The 15,587-nt window shown below is 48.8% G+C and overlaps 1 protein-coding gene across 1 annotated transcript; it reads left to right on the top strand.

Annotated features, from left to right (window-relative positions):
- The first annotated feature begins 2,283 nt into the window (after positions 1 to 2,283).
- ENC1 (ectodermal-neural cortex 1) lies at positions 2,284 to 15,044 on the top strand. The gene is made up of 3 exons (XM_059175241.1): positions 2,284 to 2,663; positions 6,484 to 8,299; positions 12,471 to 15,044. Exon 2 carries the CDS (start codon positions 6,497 to 6,499, stop codon positions 8,264 to 8,266), a length of 1,770 nt encoding a protein of 589 aa, XP_059031224.1. The 5' UTR covers positions 2,284 to 2,663; positions 6,484 to 6,496; the 3' UTR covers positions 8,267 to 8,299; positions 12,471 to 15,044.
- Positions 15,045 to 15,587: the final 543 nt, after the last annotated feature.

The following is a 15,587-nucleotide window of genomic DNA, read 5'->3' as shown; positions in this document are numbered from 1 at the left end:
GAGGAGGAAAATGGCAAAAGCCAATGTCCAGAGGACCCCCCCTCCCCCGTCCCTTAGCAGAGTCCCCAGCAAGGAGAAACAAACGTTACTGTCACCAGGGTTAAGGACGCAGCAGTTTCCAAGTGGTGAAGATGCAACAGAACCAGATTGCCTGTTCCTAACTCAGCGGCCTCCTATGACAAAGTCCCGAGCCAACCAACTGAGCTGTGTACATGTTTTATTTCTCAGCATCATCTACCTACAGTTCCACGTCGATTTGCTAGGTGACGAAGTAAGAGAGAACTACTTCTCCTTAGTGAGAAAACATGTTGATCTCTTCGTTTAAACAGAGCATTTCCCCCAGAGGAAGACCCTGGCATCTAGTCTTCCAAAGCACCTGGGTTAGTTTGAGCCCACAACACAGACAAAGCCCTTCTAGGAGGCCCTGCCCTGATGGGCTTCTTCCCCACCTTGCCACAGGCTACAGAAACAGGCTTTTTTTTTTAAAGACAGATGTGCCCTAGCTCCACATTCCCACCTCCCTTCTTTTCAGCACCCATCTCTGGAATCTACAGCGCTTGCTCTACCTTTCCTCTTCTTGGCTCCTTTTATCCACACCTCCTTCAGGAAGGGGGTGGACTTGCCTAGCTCCTCTCTTCACCTGGCCAATCCCCAGATTCGCTGCACGTGATTCTCACCGTGAACCGATCCAACTGTCTCTGACTTGTTAAGCAGTCTGGGGCCAAGAGTTTGCATCAAAAATTAAAATACGAAACAGATTTGTAAAGGCTCACGGTGAGGCGGACGAGTTAATGCTAACAAAGGACTTCAGAGGGCACTGTCTTTCTTTGCTTTCAAGGAGCGAAATTTCTCAGCGCACACCAGGAGGGAAGGCGGGGGCGGGGGTGTGTGTAGAGTGAGCTTAGAATAAAGAAGAGTCTTGGCAGTGTCTGGACAAGGTGAGCGCTAGGTGGAGGCTCCTCAGCTTGTTTGAATCATTTATCCATCTAGTGTTTGGAGGAAAGCTAGGAGGTGAGAGTGTTGGGGCAGGGAGAAAACTCTTCGGTGCATCCCTACTTGAGGTGCTTGCAGAACAGAGCCTCTGCTAAGGGGCCGTGTGACAATTCACATCTCCCTGGGCCTCGGTTTCCTAACGTGCAAAAGGAGATGGCAGCGGGGGGAGGGTGTCATCTCTACCGTTCCTTCATAGATTTTATTCCAAATATCTAAGAAAAACCAAACAGGCGTTTTAGGTCCCAGGAGAGATACAGCTCTCAGTGCAAAGATCAAAAATGGATTTGGTCAAGAGTGATCGCCGTGCAAGATGATTTTTCGGATCGCCCTCCTTTTCCCCAGGCACGCGGCGCTTCAGACCCATGTGCTGGGCCATTTCTTTGCTGAACTCCAAACTAACACGACAGAGCGATAAAGACAGGAAGGGCCCAGTCCAGAGGATGACTGAGCTCTGTCGCTAGGGAGAGGGGGCGGGGGGGCCGCTCCTTTGAGGAGCTCGCTTTGAATCAAGCGCGGGCCGCGATTGGCTGCGAAGCACGTGGTGTGCGCCCCGCGGGACAGCGCCGCGCTGCTGCTTGCTCCCCCCGCGGTGGGGCAGAGTCCGGCCGCGGGTGCCGCACCCGCTGGGACGGGGAGGCAGGACGCAGGGGAAACGTCAGGGGCTCGAGTCTCTCTGCCCCGCCGGCGAGAAGACCGAGGGCCTGGCTCTGCCCAACCTGCAGTGTCCCCGCAGTGACCAAATTCGTGCCCCTGCCCTTGCCCCTCTCCTCGCTCCAGGTGTTGCGCCCAGGGCGCGTGCGGCGGACCCCCAGCTCGCCCCTCGCTCCCCTATCCTAAGCATCTCGCGGACTCCGGCACCGCGTAGCGCGCGCCGGGCGCCTCCAGTGCCGAGGGTCTCTGAGCTCCGGGACTGTCCTTTAACCGTGCTGGGCCGGAGAGGCGCAGGCACTCGGACCTGGTCAAACTTGCTCTACTCGCGGTCCCTGAAGACTGCAGCTGCTAGTGGCTTAAGCACGGTGTCCGCTTTGTCTCTTTCCACTCTCCGCAGCCCCCCTCCCCCGCTTCCTCTCTCGATTAACTCCCCCGACACGCTCCTCTCCAGCTCTTCCCCGTCGCCGCCTCCTCCTCCTCCTTCTCCTCCTCCTCCTCGGCGGGCGGCATTCATGCGCTTCCTCCCTCCTTCCCCGGGTGTCACTCTGCATCCGCACCGTCTCCTCCCCCCTCCCCTCCCGCCGCGCCGCGCCGCGCCGCTTATAGCCCGGCCCGCGGCCGCTGGGCGCAGACTGCTTGGGCAGCCAAAGAGGAGGCGGCGCGGCGGTGGCGCTGCGGAGACCGAGTCCAGACGCCAGGCGGCCGCCGGCGCGCACGAGCGCTTTCTAGCTCCCTCCCCGGAGTGCCCGGCCCGCCTCCTAGCGCGGCGCCGGCGGCCAAAGGCTCGCTTTCTTTACCCGAGACGCGTTCCGGGAGACGCTCCTCGGGTAGCGAGCGGAGTCCGCGCGGCGTGGGGGTCGCGAGGCGCTGTCCTCTCCCCGGCGGGCGCCCCATGCGCGCTCCTTTCGCCCAGGCAGTCGCCGCCGCTCTCCGGGGCTGAGACGTCCGCCTTATCGCCTCCCGCGCGGTGACCTAGGCGAGAACGCAGCTGGTCGTGCCTGACGCCGGTCGACGCCGCAGTAAGTTTCCCCCGCTGCCCCGGACCTGTTGCGGCCGCTGTGGCTTACCCCGGCCGCTCGGCCTGCGGGGGTGTGTTCGCCCCGGAGTCCGGAACTCCGACTTGGGCGGAGGTCGGAGAACTGTTCTCCGGGCGGAGACCTCGGTGGCCGCCGCTGCTCTCCCGCATCGTGCAGACGCTGGCGGTCGCCGGAGGCATCCCCTCTCGTCCGGCTTGCCGGCTCCCGGGCAGGCTTTGGGGATTCAGGGAGCCGAGCTGGGGAGGGATCAGTCTCCGTCCCCCGCCCAAAGCGGCGCTTCACTGCGGGTGGCTGTCGCTCTGCTTCGCACTTCGCAGCCCCCAAGGCCGGGCGCCCGGGATTGTCGGCCCACGTTGCACCCCACCCGGCACAGGGGCGCGCCGGAGCCCCGAGCACACACGCTTCGTGAGGGCACGTTCACGGCGGCGGAATGTCTGTGGGGAATGAATGAAAACTATGAAAAATCAGTTTCTTCTCGTGCAAGTATTTGGCCTTTAGTGTGACACTATGAGTTTCAAAGGACAGGAATGGGTGGGCGTGGTGGAGACGAACCTTGAAACTTGTTGGGCATGTAATTTCGTGTTGCCCGCACACGTACGGCCAGCGTGTTGAAGAGCGTTGCAAGTGTTACAGAGGGCTGTGTGGTTAGTTGGTTTTCTTGTTAACAGTGCCTTTCTAATGTCCTTCCACTGTTATCAGTAAGGTAAGTTCCCCAGAAAGTCTGCCTCGTTTCTCCGTTGAGTGCGTTGAGACCAGGTTGAAAACGTTAAGATGTGACGGGAAGCAAAGTATTGGCAGCAGGGCTTGAGTAAGGAGCATTAAGTGAACTGAAGTTACTGTAGCGAGAAGCCGGTTTGATGTTCACGGTAATAGCAGCCCTTTCTCCATCTTCTTCTCTTCATACACACAGGTTAAGTATACATGTGCTTTTTTCTTTTCTTTCCTTTTCTTTTCTTTTTTGGCTACTTACTTGGCATGCAGATATTTCTGTGGGGGCTTAAAAAATGCCAGAAGGGTGATTCATTTTATTTTATTTTTTTAAAGATTTTTATTTATTTATTTTGAGAGAGAGACACACACACAAAGTGAGAGAGAGCATGAGAGGGGAGGTCAGAGGGTGAAGCAGACTCCCCATGGAGCTGGGAGCCCAATGTGGGACTTGATCCCAGGACTCTGGGACCATGACCTGAGCGGAAGGTAGTTGCTTAACCAACTGAGCCACCCAGGTGCCACGGGTGATTCATTTTAGAAGGTGTGTTTAGTGACTATAAATAGCTTCTGCTGATATTTTGATGTTTGCATAGTTTTAAACAAGAAAGCAAGTCGTTTCCCTTGGGTCTTTAGGTTTACCTTTTATTTTAAGCAAGTACTGCTGTAGGAATTTGGGTTTTGCCTGTGACACGCTTCTCCATCTGGGTGGTATCTAAGATGACAGGCTAGCATCTTCCTTCTGGTTTTGTGGGCCAGGCTGGAAAAACGAAGAAGCATAAACACAGGAGGCATAGGGATGCAGGTCCTATATCCTCAGGTCTTCAAAAAAAACTGTTTCCTTACATGTAAGCCTTGTTGTGAATGTTGTTTTACCCTGTCTGGCATCTAAGGCACAGGGAAACATGTTCTGGGTCCCAGTGTGATTCAGTGTGCAGGCACTGTGGTGTCCTGTACCTGGTGCAGGGAGCCTCATTCTTCAGCTAGAGGTGCGTTCACTCTTAGCCTGAGACAAGGCAGCCTTTAAGGGTGCTTTGGAAGCATTAGCTTAAAAAAGAAAGCAGAACTACTCATTTGGAATGTTGGCAAGTTTCTGTATGAGGTATCACAGTGTTCACAGCATCTTTTGAGGTTTAAGCTTAAAACCTTCCTCAAAATACTTCAGCATCAGGGATGCTGATCTGTGTTCTAAGCATTTGGGGACTTGGTGCATTCACATAGGTGGAGTTGGTGGTTCTCCGGAGCACTGGGCATGGTTCATGGTTCAGGCGGACTAGACTGGCTTTGCTTGAGGTAAGGGTGATGGGGGGGCACCTTACTGTTTGTCCTGTCTTCAAGTTGCTATGGACACTAAAGCTGTCTTCCTAACATTAGAGCCCTAGAACATTGTTACGGTCTTCCACTAAGCCCTGTTCATTCCAAAAGAAAAAAAACAAGTTGCATCACCTAATGCTCTGTGGCCCATGTGTCTGGGGCCCAGTTGGCACCTGCCTTTGTTGTGAGCTGTGCTGTGCCACAGCTGGTCAGGAAGGGCTGCTTGGTAGCTAGCCCCGGAATCCATGTAAAATCGCTCCTTTGAGTCTATTAGCAATTACTGCACTATAACGTAAAAAAATATATGTCTGAAGGGTGGAAGGAAACAAGGCAGCGGTAGGTTTCAGCTGCCTGTAAAAACTAGCTGTTCTGTGTTTTGAAACAGATACTGTAACTTACACAGTTGTTTACCCTCCTGGCCTAAACAGCTTCCTTAGGAATCCTTTGACAGGCAGGTTCTTAGAGGCTTTAGTCTTTTGAAATAACAGAAGGATAGGGTTAACAAAGAAAAAAGAAAAGCATGTGATCCAGTTTTTGAAGATAGGTGATAGGTATGTCCTATGTTTTTAACCTGTGGTTTATTTACCGAAGAAAGCCCAAGACAGCATTAGATTTTGCTATAATTTCAAAAGTACTTTAGTCAGCAAATAAATTCCAGGGTGGCCCTAAATTTACAGTGGCTGGCAACACACACACATACACACACACACACACACACACACGCACGCACATATGCACATAGGTGTGAGTGCTTTTGATTTACATAAAGCAGGGTTTGCATTTTGAACTCCTTCTATGCACGTGCCAGTGTTTGCAGGTACACAAGAATGGTCCTAGTCCTGCACTGTAGAAGCGAAAGAGAGGGATGGATAGATCCTTCGTTCTTGCAACCAGTTTTCCAAGAATTGATATAAAGCAGGAAGAACAGAAAAACAGCAGTGATGACTATGCTACTCAAAATAGTCTTCCTTTTATGTGTGCAAATCCTCGTTTTGGAAGCTGTCCAGAGCAAGAAAGATAGGTGGTGACTACGACCAGAATCTGTTCTGTGTTTCCACAAAAGCCTGCTGATCAATATATGGTAATGTTCATACTAGTGCCTTTTGAGGACTCTGGCGTGGTAGAATTTTCTGGTTACAAGTCATTTGTGACATTTCAGTAAAGACCTGATTATGGAAGAAGATGGCCTAAGCCTATGATTTTAAGGTTCCATTGCCCATTTACTGTGATACACAGGGAGAGTGGATCTTACTAAAGGAATTCTTAATGGAATTAATTAGTAGGTATTTGTTTTACACATGGCTTTATGTTGCATGGGAGATAAAAGCTGGTGCCCGGCCTGGCGTTACGAGACCTGGAAGCCCAGCATTTTAAGTGGCCCACAGTGAATCAGCTGGACAAGGGCAGGGAGCTGTGAGAGTGAGACCTCCCTCCTCTTGGGATTTGCTGGTTTACATTCTCAAGGACTTCAATATCCTGGAAGTCGGCAGTCAGGTTTTCCAAGATGAACCTGCTTGCAAGCAGCGATTTCTTTTCTTTTCTTTTTTTTTTTTTTTTTTTTTAAACCGTGTTCAAATAGCTCAGCAGTGTTACAGTGAATGCCTTTCCTTATAGGTGCTTGTTTCTGACTTTGTACAGGCCCGGCTATCCATTATTCCGAGCGGTAGGCGGCAAAGTGTTCTGTTTTTTCTGTTCACAGAAATTTGTTTGGCTTTGTTCTGCCGTTCTGAACATCAGGAGTATCAGTTCAATGGTTTGTTTTGTTTTGTTTTTGTTTCAGGAGTGGAAACAAAATGTCAGTCAGTGTGCATGAGAACCGCAAGTCCAGGGCCAGCAGTGGCTCCATTAACATCTACCTGTTTCACAAGTCTTCCTACGCGGACAGTGTCCTCACACACTTGAACCTTTTACGCCAGCAGCGCCTCTTCACGGATGTCCTTCTCCATGCTGGGAACAGGACCTTCCCCTGTCACCGGGCAGTGTTGGCTGCATGTAGCCGCTACTTTGAAGCCATGTTCAGCGGCGGTCTGAAAGAGAGCCAGGACAGTGAGGTCAACTTCGACAACTCCATCCACCCCGAAGTTCTGGAGCTGCTGCTCGACTATGCGTACTCCTCCCGGGTCATCATCAATGAAGAAAACGCAGAATCGCTTCTGGAAGCTGGCGACATGCTGGAGTTTCAGGACATCCGGGATGCGTGCGCTGAGTTCCTGGAAAAGAATCTGCATCCCACCAACTGCCTGGGCATGCTGCTGCTCTCCGACGCACACCAGTGCACGAAGCTGTACGAGCTGTCCTGGAGAATGTGTCTCAGCAATTTCCAGACCATCAGGAAGAACGAAGATTTCCTCCAGCTGCCCCAGGACATGGTAGTGCAACTCTTGTCCAGTGAAGAGCTGGAGACAGAAGATGAAAGGCTTGTGTACGAGTCTGCTATTAACTGGATCAGCTACGACCTGAAGAAGCGCTATTGCTACCTCCCAGAGCTGTTGCAGACAGTGAGGCTGGCTCTCCTGCCAGCCATTTATCTCATGGAGAACGTGGCCATGGAGGAACTCATTACCAAGCAGAGAAAGAGCAAGGAGATCGTGGAAGAGGCCATCAGGTGCAAACTAAAAATCCTGCAGAATGACGGCGTGGTAACCAGCCTCTGTGCCCGGCCTCGGAAGACTGGCCATGCTCTCTTCCTCTTGGGTGGGCAGACCTTCATGTGCGACAAGCTGTATCTGGTAGACCAGAAGGCCAAAGAGATCATTCCCAAGGCTGACATCCCCAGCCCAAGAAAAGAGTTCAGTGCATGTGCAATTGGCTGCAAAGTGTACATTACCGGGGGGCGGGGGTCTGAAAACGGAGTCTCAAAAGATGTCTGGGTTTATGATACCCTGCATGAAGAGTGGTCCAAAGCTGCCCCCATGCTGGTGGCCAGGTTCGGCCACGGCTCTGCTGAACTGAAGCACTGCCTGTATGTGGTTGGGGGGCACACAGCTGCAACGGGCTGTCTCCCAGCCTCCCCCTCAGTCTCCCTAAAGCAAGTAGAACACTATGACCCCACAACCAACAAATGGACCATGGTGGCCCCCCTCAGAGAAGGCGTTAGCAATGCGGCTGTGGTGAGCGCCAAGCTCAAGCTGTTTGCTTTCGGAGGTACCAGCGTCAGTCATGACAAGCTCCCTAAGGTTCAGTGTTATGATCAGTGCGAGAACAGGTGGACAGTCCCAGCCACCTGTCCCCAGCCCTGGCGTTACACAGCGGCAGCGGTGCTGGGGAACCAGATTTTTATTATGGGGGGAGACACGGAGTTCTCTGCCTGCTCTGCTTACAAATTCAACAGTGAGACTTACCAGTGGACCAAGGTGGGAGATGTGACAGCCAAGCGCATGAGCTGTCACGCTGTGGCGTCCGGAAACAAGCTCTATGTGGTGGGCGGGTACTTTGGCATTCAGCGCTGCAAAACTTTGGACTGTTACGACCCGACATTAGACGTGTGGAACAGCATCACCACAGTCCCATACTCGCTGATTCCTACCGCATTTGTCAGCACCTGGAAGCATCTGCCTTCTTAGACGGCCGTACCTTGTCGAGAAGAGGAGTGTGAGGTAAGAAGTCCGTGTGGCTGGAAATAGGCGTGTCATTAAGCTACCTGTGGAGACCGAGATGTGATCATTGTAACTCAGCCCATAGAAGTAGGTCCACAGAATCTTTAAGAGAATTTGCACCCCAGAACAGAGCACACTTGTGTTGCCCACAGCTGCAACCCCCCACCCCTCAGAAAAGGGTGGCCCACCCCAGAGATTTGATTTCATTTGGTCCAGGTGGGTCCCAGGCATATCAGTATGTTTAGGAAGCTTTCTAGTGATTCAGATAGGACAGCCGAGTGGAGAACCCCTACCTGGGGTTAATAATGCCAGCTAATGTTGATGGAGCCCTCCCTGCCTGCCTGGAGCCAGGCCACATGTCTCACACGGATCATTTCATGTGATCCTGACAACAGCCTCGTGAGATATCATTACTAGAGCATTTTATAGATGAAAACAACTGATGCATACAGAGGTTAAGTCAGTTGCCCAAGTCATGGGGCTTTGGAGGTGAAAGAGTTGGTCAAGAAATCAACCTAGGCACTGGAGCTTCGGGTTGAACTGCTCCTTAAGAAACCAGAGAGCCTCATATCCATCTCAGCCCAGGAGATAATTTATTGATATTCAAATTTAGATCCCTCCAACCCTTTCTGGAATGAAGTAGGGTGTAAAAAACTGAAAGCTTGGGGTGCCTGGGTGGCTCAGTGGGTTAAAGCCTCTGCCTTCGCCTCAGGTCACGATCCCAGGGTCCTGGGATTGAGCGCCGCATTGGGCTCTCTGCTCGACGGGAGCCTTCTTCCTCCTCTCTCTCTGCCTACTTGTGATCTCTGCCTGTCAAATTAAAAAAACAAAAACAAAAACTGAAAGCTTAAGTTTATCCCTGGTTTGTTCCTTCCCAGATTCTTTATTGCATATTTAAAGATTTTTTCCTGGGGCGGGGGGGTAGGCCCCTTTTCGGACACTGACTAACCAACCTCAGAGGGAAATCAAGGTCTTTCCTTGTAAAAGTTGCACCTGCATTGTATAAATTTGTCAGATGCGTGGCATGCTGAGACCTCTAGACGGCCTTCCACTGCAGCCTTTCAGAGTTAATCAGACAGGCTGACCTTATTGTCAGGGCTAACAAAAGTTGTCTTTCTGTGTCATATATCTGAGTCCATAATGGTCGCCTTGTGTACTTACGAGTATATAATACTCTTGGCTCAAATAATTAATAGGCCCACACAGTTCAGTGTTCGCGAAGCTAATGGTGCTTTGCTGCCCTTAAGCATTTTTAGTATTGGCCCCAGGAACCACTTAAGCATTTCTGAGTGTAGCACACGGGACGTGGAATGTGTTGGTTTGTTTTGGTTGGTAATGCATGGGCTTATTACTAATAATAAGAGAATAAAATGAAAACTTGGGTTTTGGAGGAAGTAATATGAAAACTTGCTCATTACCTGGAGACTTTGACTTAGTACATTTCACTTAGTACATTTCACATTCTGGGAGAGGATTTTCAGAGGGGAAAAAAGGAAATCTAGGGGTCTTTGGGAACTAAGCAAAGAGGGGTTTTGACACATTTGTCTTGTCTTTCCACCTTTCTTACAGCTCCTTTTCAAACACCGCTAAAGTTGGCCTCACTGTTATGATTCATCTTTCTGGTTCTTTCATTGGTTCAGTTGTCTCCTCTAGCCTCTAACAGTTAGTACGGTTCTTGGTAATAGAATGTAACCTTGGAATGAAACTCCCTCAAAGGAGCTGGAACAGTCAGAAACCTCCTGTGGGGAGCGACCGGGCTGACAGCGTCCCACACCAAACTGGTTTTTGCAGCCTTGCTGGCATCTCAGTAATCCTGAGTAAACAAGTGTTCTGAACGTTGTTATTTCATCTGCGATATGATGTGTGACTCACCTCTAAAGCAGGTTTAAAGAACCTTCTGGGCAAAAGCATCAATTAAGAGCACACTGAATTTGGTCTTAGCCCAGAACTGACTGTATTTGCATAGGAGAGCCTGAAAAATTGCCAGTGATGGTGGTGGTACCTCAGAATGGTCACTGGCAGATGGGCTGGCCCCTTTGGAGCAAGGTAAGGAAGCAGAGGCAGGAAGCGACCGCATGTGCATTCTGGTTCAGGGTTCGAAACTGGACTCTGGACCATCCTGGACTTCAGCTCTGTCCTTTGTCCAATGACTGATTTAAATCTGGCTTCTCCGAGCTCAGTCCTGGTTCGGACTTGGGAGAATTGATAGATGAGGGGAGAAAGGGGGAGAAAAGTACCTTGCTCTGAGGTTTCTTTCCTCCTCCATTGGAGACCCCAGCCAGCCATGGAATTAGCTCTGTGTGTGGCAGGAAAGTGAGGCTTCTTTGATTATCATCTGCTTGTTATCTTCGTTCTTCATTGTTGGTGCCTCCTTTGGCAGGCCAGAGGATGTTGGCAAACACTTGAATTCGCCCTGTCCTGGGTGTTTGAACCTAATCGCACACTTCCGGTCCCTGGGAACCGAGCAAATAAAGTGTTAGGTCACATGGGAAACACCACCTCCCCGCCCTGGGTGCTGCCAGCCAGTGGAACACAGAGCAACGGAATTCAGCCGGTTCGCTTTCACAAAGGGTGGGGTGGTTCTGACCAAAGCCTGTCTTGCAGTTTCTGATAGGGAGCGTGTTGGTTTAAGTTTCCAGAGTTTTCTGCACACAAGAGAGTGTTAAAACACTTCAGCGGGATAGAGTGACTTTAAAAGAGGAGCTGTGCGGGTATTGGCCCTAAGCTGCGGAACCTTCCGGGGGACGTCTCTTTGATCTGAAATGTAGGTGCTAACCGAATTAATATGGTGTTAACAAGAATTTTCCTTAAGTTCTAAAAGCTCATTCACCAGGGGGATTTTAACTGTCTCCTGCTGCTCTGTCAGTGGGTGGGAAGGACAGAAAGGAAATTACTTTTGATTACTCTCCCATTTTCATGGCGCTGTGTGGCCCCAACTTGACAGCATTTGGATCTTGGATGTGCCTGTTTCTTCCCCTAGAGTCTGTCTGTCTTTCTTTCTTTTTCTTGTTTGTGTATGTACCATCACGAAATTTCATATTCTTACAATTACAAAATGCATTCTTTTGGCCTAATGTTGATATATAGGTTCCCGGGAGGTTGGGGGTGGGAGAGTGACACTGTAGTCTAAGGAATGCCTTGCAAGCTTGAATCACGGTTCAGAAACTGCCAAAAGAAACAACTAATGAAATGAATCAGACTTCTGGACACACAAAAGCGAGAAGAATTCAATGCAAGTAACAAGCGGCCCCTCCTGAATTCCCTTTGTCTCCACTTAGAGTTAGCAGCAGGGATGAGATTCCTACACTAGGGCTGGAAATGTGCTCTAGGAACAGATAGGGTGAATGCTGGAGAGACAGGCTCTCTGCAGAATTTCCCTGTATCAAAAATAGACCCACAGAAGAGAAAGGTGGGTCGCGTGGGGAAACACCCACTCTCGTGAAATGTGCAGGCTTTGTGGTTAGAGCACCTTGAATTTCTATTCATGCGTGGTGTCGGCGGATTCTGCAGATAATAACTGCGTACCATAGCTGGTGTCTCCCAAGTACGGACTGATGAACTTGGAGAATAAACTCTCCAGCCTTGGGCCGTGGAGGCCTGCAATGTTGTCGTGTGAAAGGAAGCGAGACTGATTTCTGCCATAATGAATAGTAGAGATGCATTTCGATAAGAAGATTAATATGTCTGCCTTCTATATGGTGAATAAATTGACTTTGGAGTCCTTTATGGTAAATGGGCCAAAGAGGTTTTGCACAGGAATCTTGTTTTGACCCTCCAGTGATTGCTTCCCAGTGGTTGTTTAACCACAATGAAGGATGAATGTTGGCAGCAGAAGGTGACAACTCCTAGCAGCACCTAGACGTAGAAGTTTGCATTTGCATGCATATATGTATATGTATATATATGTGTATACATATATATATATAGAGAGAGAGAGAGAGAGATTGAAGGTTTAGTAGAGCAATGAAGATTTTTTCTTTGGACACCATTTCTGTGGAGCCAATCATCTCTATCTGTACACGCACATGGATGCCCTTAATTTTTGCAGACTTGCTACTGAACGTGTAATTAAGATTTTTAGAAGTATTATTGACCAGCTCTGTCCTGATTTTAATTTTCTTTTTTTAAATTTCAAGGCTATTAATGAGTCTTTTTTTTCCTTCTGTTTTAGCTTGCTCCATCACTTGGTGAGACAAAATGAGCTTTCTACTTTGGAGAGGCCGAATTTAATGAAGAGAGAGAAAAGAAGAAGGAAAAGAAGTTGCTACAAGACTCCTGATACAATGCATTGCACCTTGTAAATTCTCTAACTGGACATGAAGGAGGGGGTGGGGGAGGGGCGGGATTTTCAGTGCAAGTAGCACATGGTTTAAATATGAATGAACGAACCTGTGATCTAGTCCTTGTCTTGTAATTGTGGATTAATGTCAGCGTTAATCAGCCCCTCAAAGGGAGAGAAAAGCCGGCTCTTTTCCCTTGCTGTACCATATTCAGCATTTGATTTCCATGGGCTCCACCATTTATGTGTAAAATTTGAAATGGTTGTCACCTCTCTGAGGAGCAAGCCCGAAGCCTCCACACCAGCTGCTGTTGGAGATTGAAAGCCCAACTGTGGGGCCAGGCGGGAAGCTGGCTTGGCTGGCCACAGAGTGAGGACTGCTGGACTCTCCGCTAATCTCTGAGGGGTTGAGCTCCCCAGGAAGGTTCTGAACAATGGGGACGTTGTTGGTAGGCGTTTGGTAGATGTTCTTTTCTATTTATAAGTGACTTTAAACTTTCCCTTGGCTGTTAAGAAATTTGTCGTAGATTTAGCTATTTATTGTTTGACGCCTGCATGCTGAAACGATGCTTACGATTGTCTTCACCTTTATGGGTGTGTGAATGGTTGTATGTTTTGCACAATTTTGTGGCTGTTGTGAAGTGCTTTGCTGCACAAAAATGAAAACTTGGGTGTTACAATTTGGAGCATAACTGGAGGGTGGGTTGGGAAGGGAGTACAAGACAGAAACAGATTACATCCTAGACGTAGAGAAAGCGTGGAGGTCGCTTTTCTTGGACTCACTAACTTGTAATGGGGTTTCATGGGGTCTGGTATGCTGATGGCTCATGGGGTGAGGGAAAGCTTCACTGCCCTGTTCCTGTCTGAGTCACATGCTTCAATCTCAGCTACTGAAATTTGGAAAGGACCAAGTCGCTTTGCAGTTCTTTTCTTTGTGTAATATCCTGAAATCCTGGAAAATTCTATGGAATAGTTCTGTATATAGGGCACAGGTTAAAGGCAGTGTCCAAAGTTTATTTATTTATTTATTACCCTGTGAGAATGCTTCGCCATACCCGCAGCTAACAGGAAAAAGCTGAGTTGTCACAGACGTCAATGAATTCACTCACCAGATTTGCTTGAACCCGGTGGATTCATTGTTCTCTCTTCTTGATGCACGATTTAGCAAGTATTAGGAGTTCTCCAAGACCATATTCACGTTGGGACAGTGTATACTTCAGTGCTCCCCCTCGGGTAAGTCTCTAAGAAAGAACTCTTTGGTGCGCCAAAGTGACCCATTTGGCCAGGAAACACCAAAGAATGATGAGCAGTGGCCCCTGTTGAGAGGTGTTCCGGGATCGTTGGGAATCTATTGTGAATACATTCTTTGCTAGTTTGAGCGCTTGTTTCCTAACCGTGTGCCGTGATAGGTATTAGTGCTAGACTCAGTTAGCTGTTTGCTCAGAGGTGTCTGGGGAAGACCAGAGTTTGCAACTCAAACACCGCTTTCATCGATGTTTCTCACATTACTGTAGTTTAGAAAATAGGGCTTAAGACCGATAACAACCTTTTACATTGTGAGTGTGTTTGCATCGTCTAGTGACAGATAAATCCTTAACATTTCTCTTTACCTGAATACTTTAGACTAATTGTACATACCCATTCGTGCCATGAGTAAGTGGGCTATAGCTGGACCAAAATAAATGAGCCGTTGGAATAAAAGCGTCACAATACTTTTCCAGCAGTCAGTCCCTCTCTCCTAGATGTGTTCTAAGCAATGCAAATGTCTGCTTGTACCCCGGCGGCATCGCGATGGCATTATATTGTAGCAAAGCTATGGCTCTCTAGTTTATAATGCAAATCCGCCGAGATGTGTGTGTGTGTGTCACTGCGTGACTTCTGAAAGCAGGGTGAATTTTCTGCAGCTGTTTCAAAGTTGTGGTCTGTCCTTGAATCCTCTATTAATTATTGTGTGCGAGCCAGAGGGAGCCGTGGTCAGGGTGGGCCCCCAGCCTGCAGGGAACTTTCTGGACTCCCGCTCTTTGAATTGATGTAGGCATTTGGGCTCACTACTTGACCATTCTCACCCTGTGAAATGTCCCCCACTTTGAAGCAAATACAATTCACAGCACAGTGCACACAAAAACCTTGGCATAAGACAGAGAAGGTTCTTCTTATTCTGTGGGCTGGTTGCTGTGGAAACCGATAACAAAGGGCAGCCTTCCACTTCTGGTATAATTGTGTAGCCCCCTTTTCTCTGGGCTTGACACCTGTCTGAATAAGAGTGATTAGAGCTGAATAATATCCCTCTCTTGGCTATTGAATATGTGGTTCACGTACAAAACTCTGTGTAAGTTGAAGTAAAGTGTTCATGTTCATATGTGCTTGTTTGCTACTACTACATTTTTGAGGTTTTGTAAAACTGTTATTTTTTTTTTCACAATGTGAAACTGAAGGTCAAATAAATTATTAGAGATTTTCTCTTCATTGTGTGTGTGAGTCTTTATTTTTATACGACATCATTTAATCTGCCGAAAACTGGTGCCTTCTGTAGTTTAATGAACATGAGGATCATTGCAGATATTTTCTGAACGTGTTTATCTCCCCTTCTAGTCACATACATTCAGGAAAGCGGTTTTGCCTGTTGAATAAATTAAAATTTTTGGCTGTGTAGGAGGTTTCCTGAAGCAGTGTGGAACACCTTAGTTCTGAGTTATTCATAGCTTGGAATATAAAAAATCACCTACCATGTGATGGTAAGACAGCACAGGTAGTATACGGAAGGAATTTAGTTTTTAGCGTCCTTGTGTGGGTTATATTTTGAGAGGGAAGCTGCGAGAGGAGGGGCAGGAGTGCAATCCCCTTTTCATCTGACATGCCTTAGCAATCATTGAAATACGTGGGAATCTATGCATATATTTTCCCTGTCACGGCATAGAAAACCCCAAGTTTAACCCCTCTGATACACATAGCTCCTTCCAAGGTGAAAGCCACCGTCCTAGCTGGCCCAGGGTAAATATCACTTCCTGT

This window comes from Mustela lutreola, chromosome 5 (genome assembly GCF_030435805.1).
Source record: "Mustela lutreola isolate mMusLut2 chromosome 5, mMusLut2.pri, whole genome shotgun sequence".
Lineage (NCBI taxonomy): Eukaryota > Metazoa > Chordata > Mammalia > Carnivora > Mustelidae > Mustela > Mustela lutreola.
Note: the sequence above shows the minus strand (reverse complement) of the source record. Positions and strands in the feature narration are given on the sequence as shown.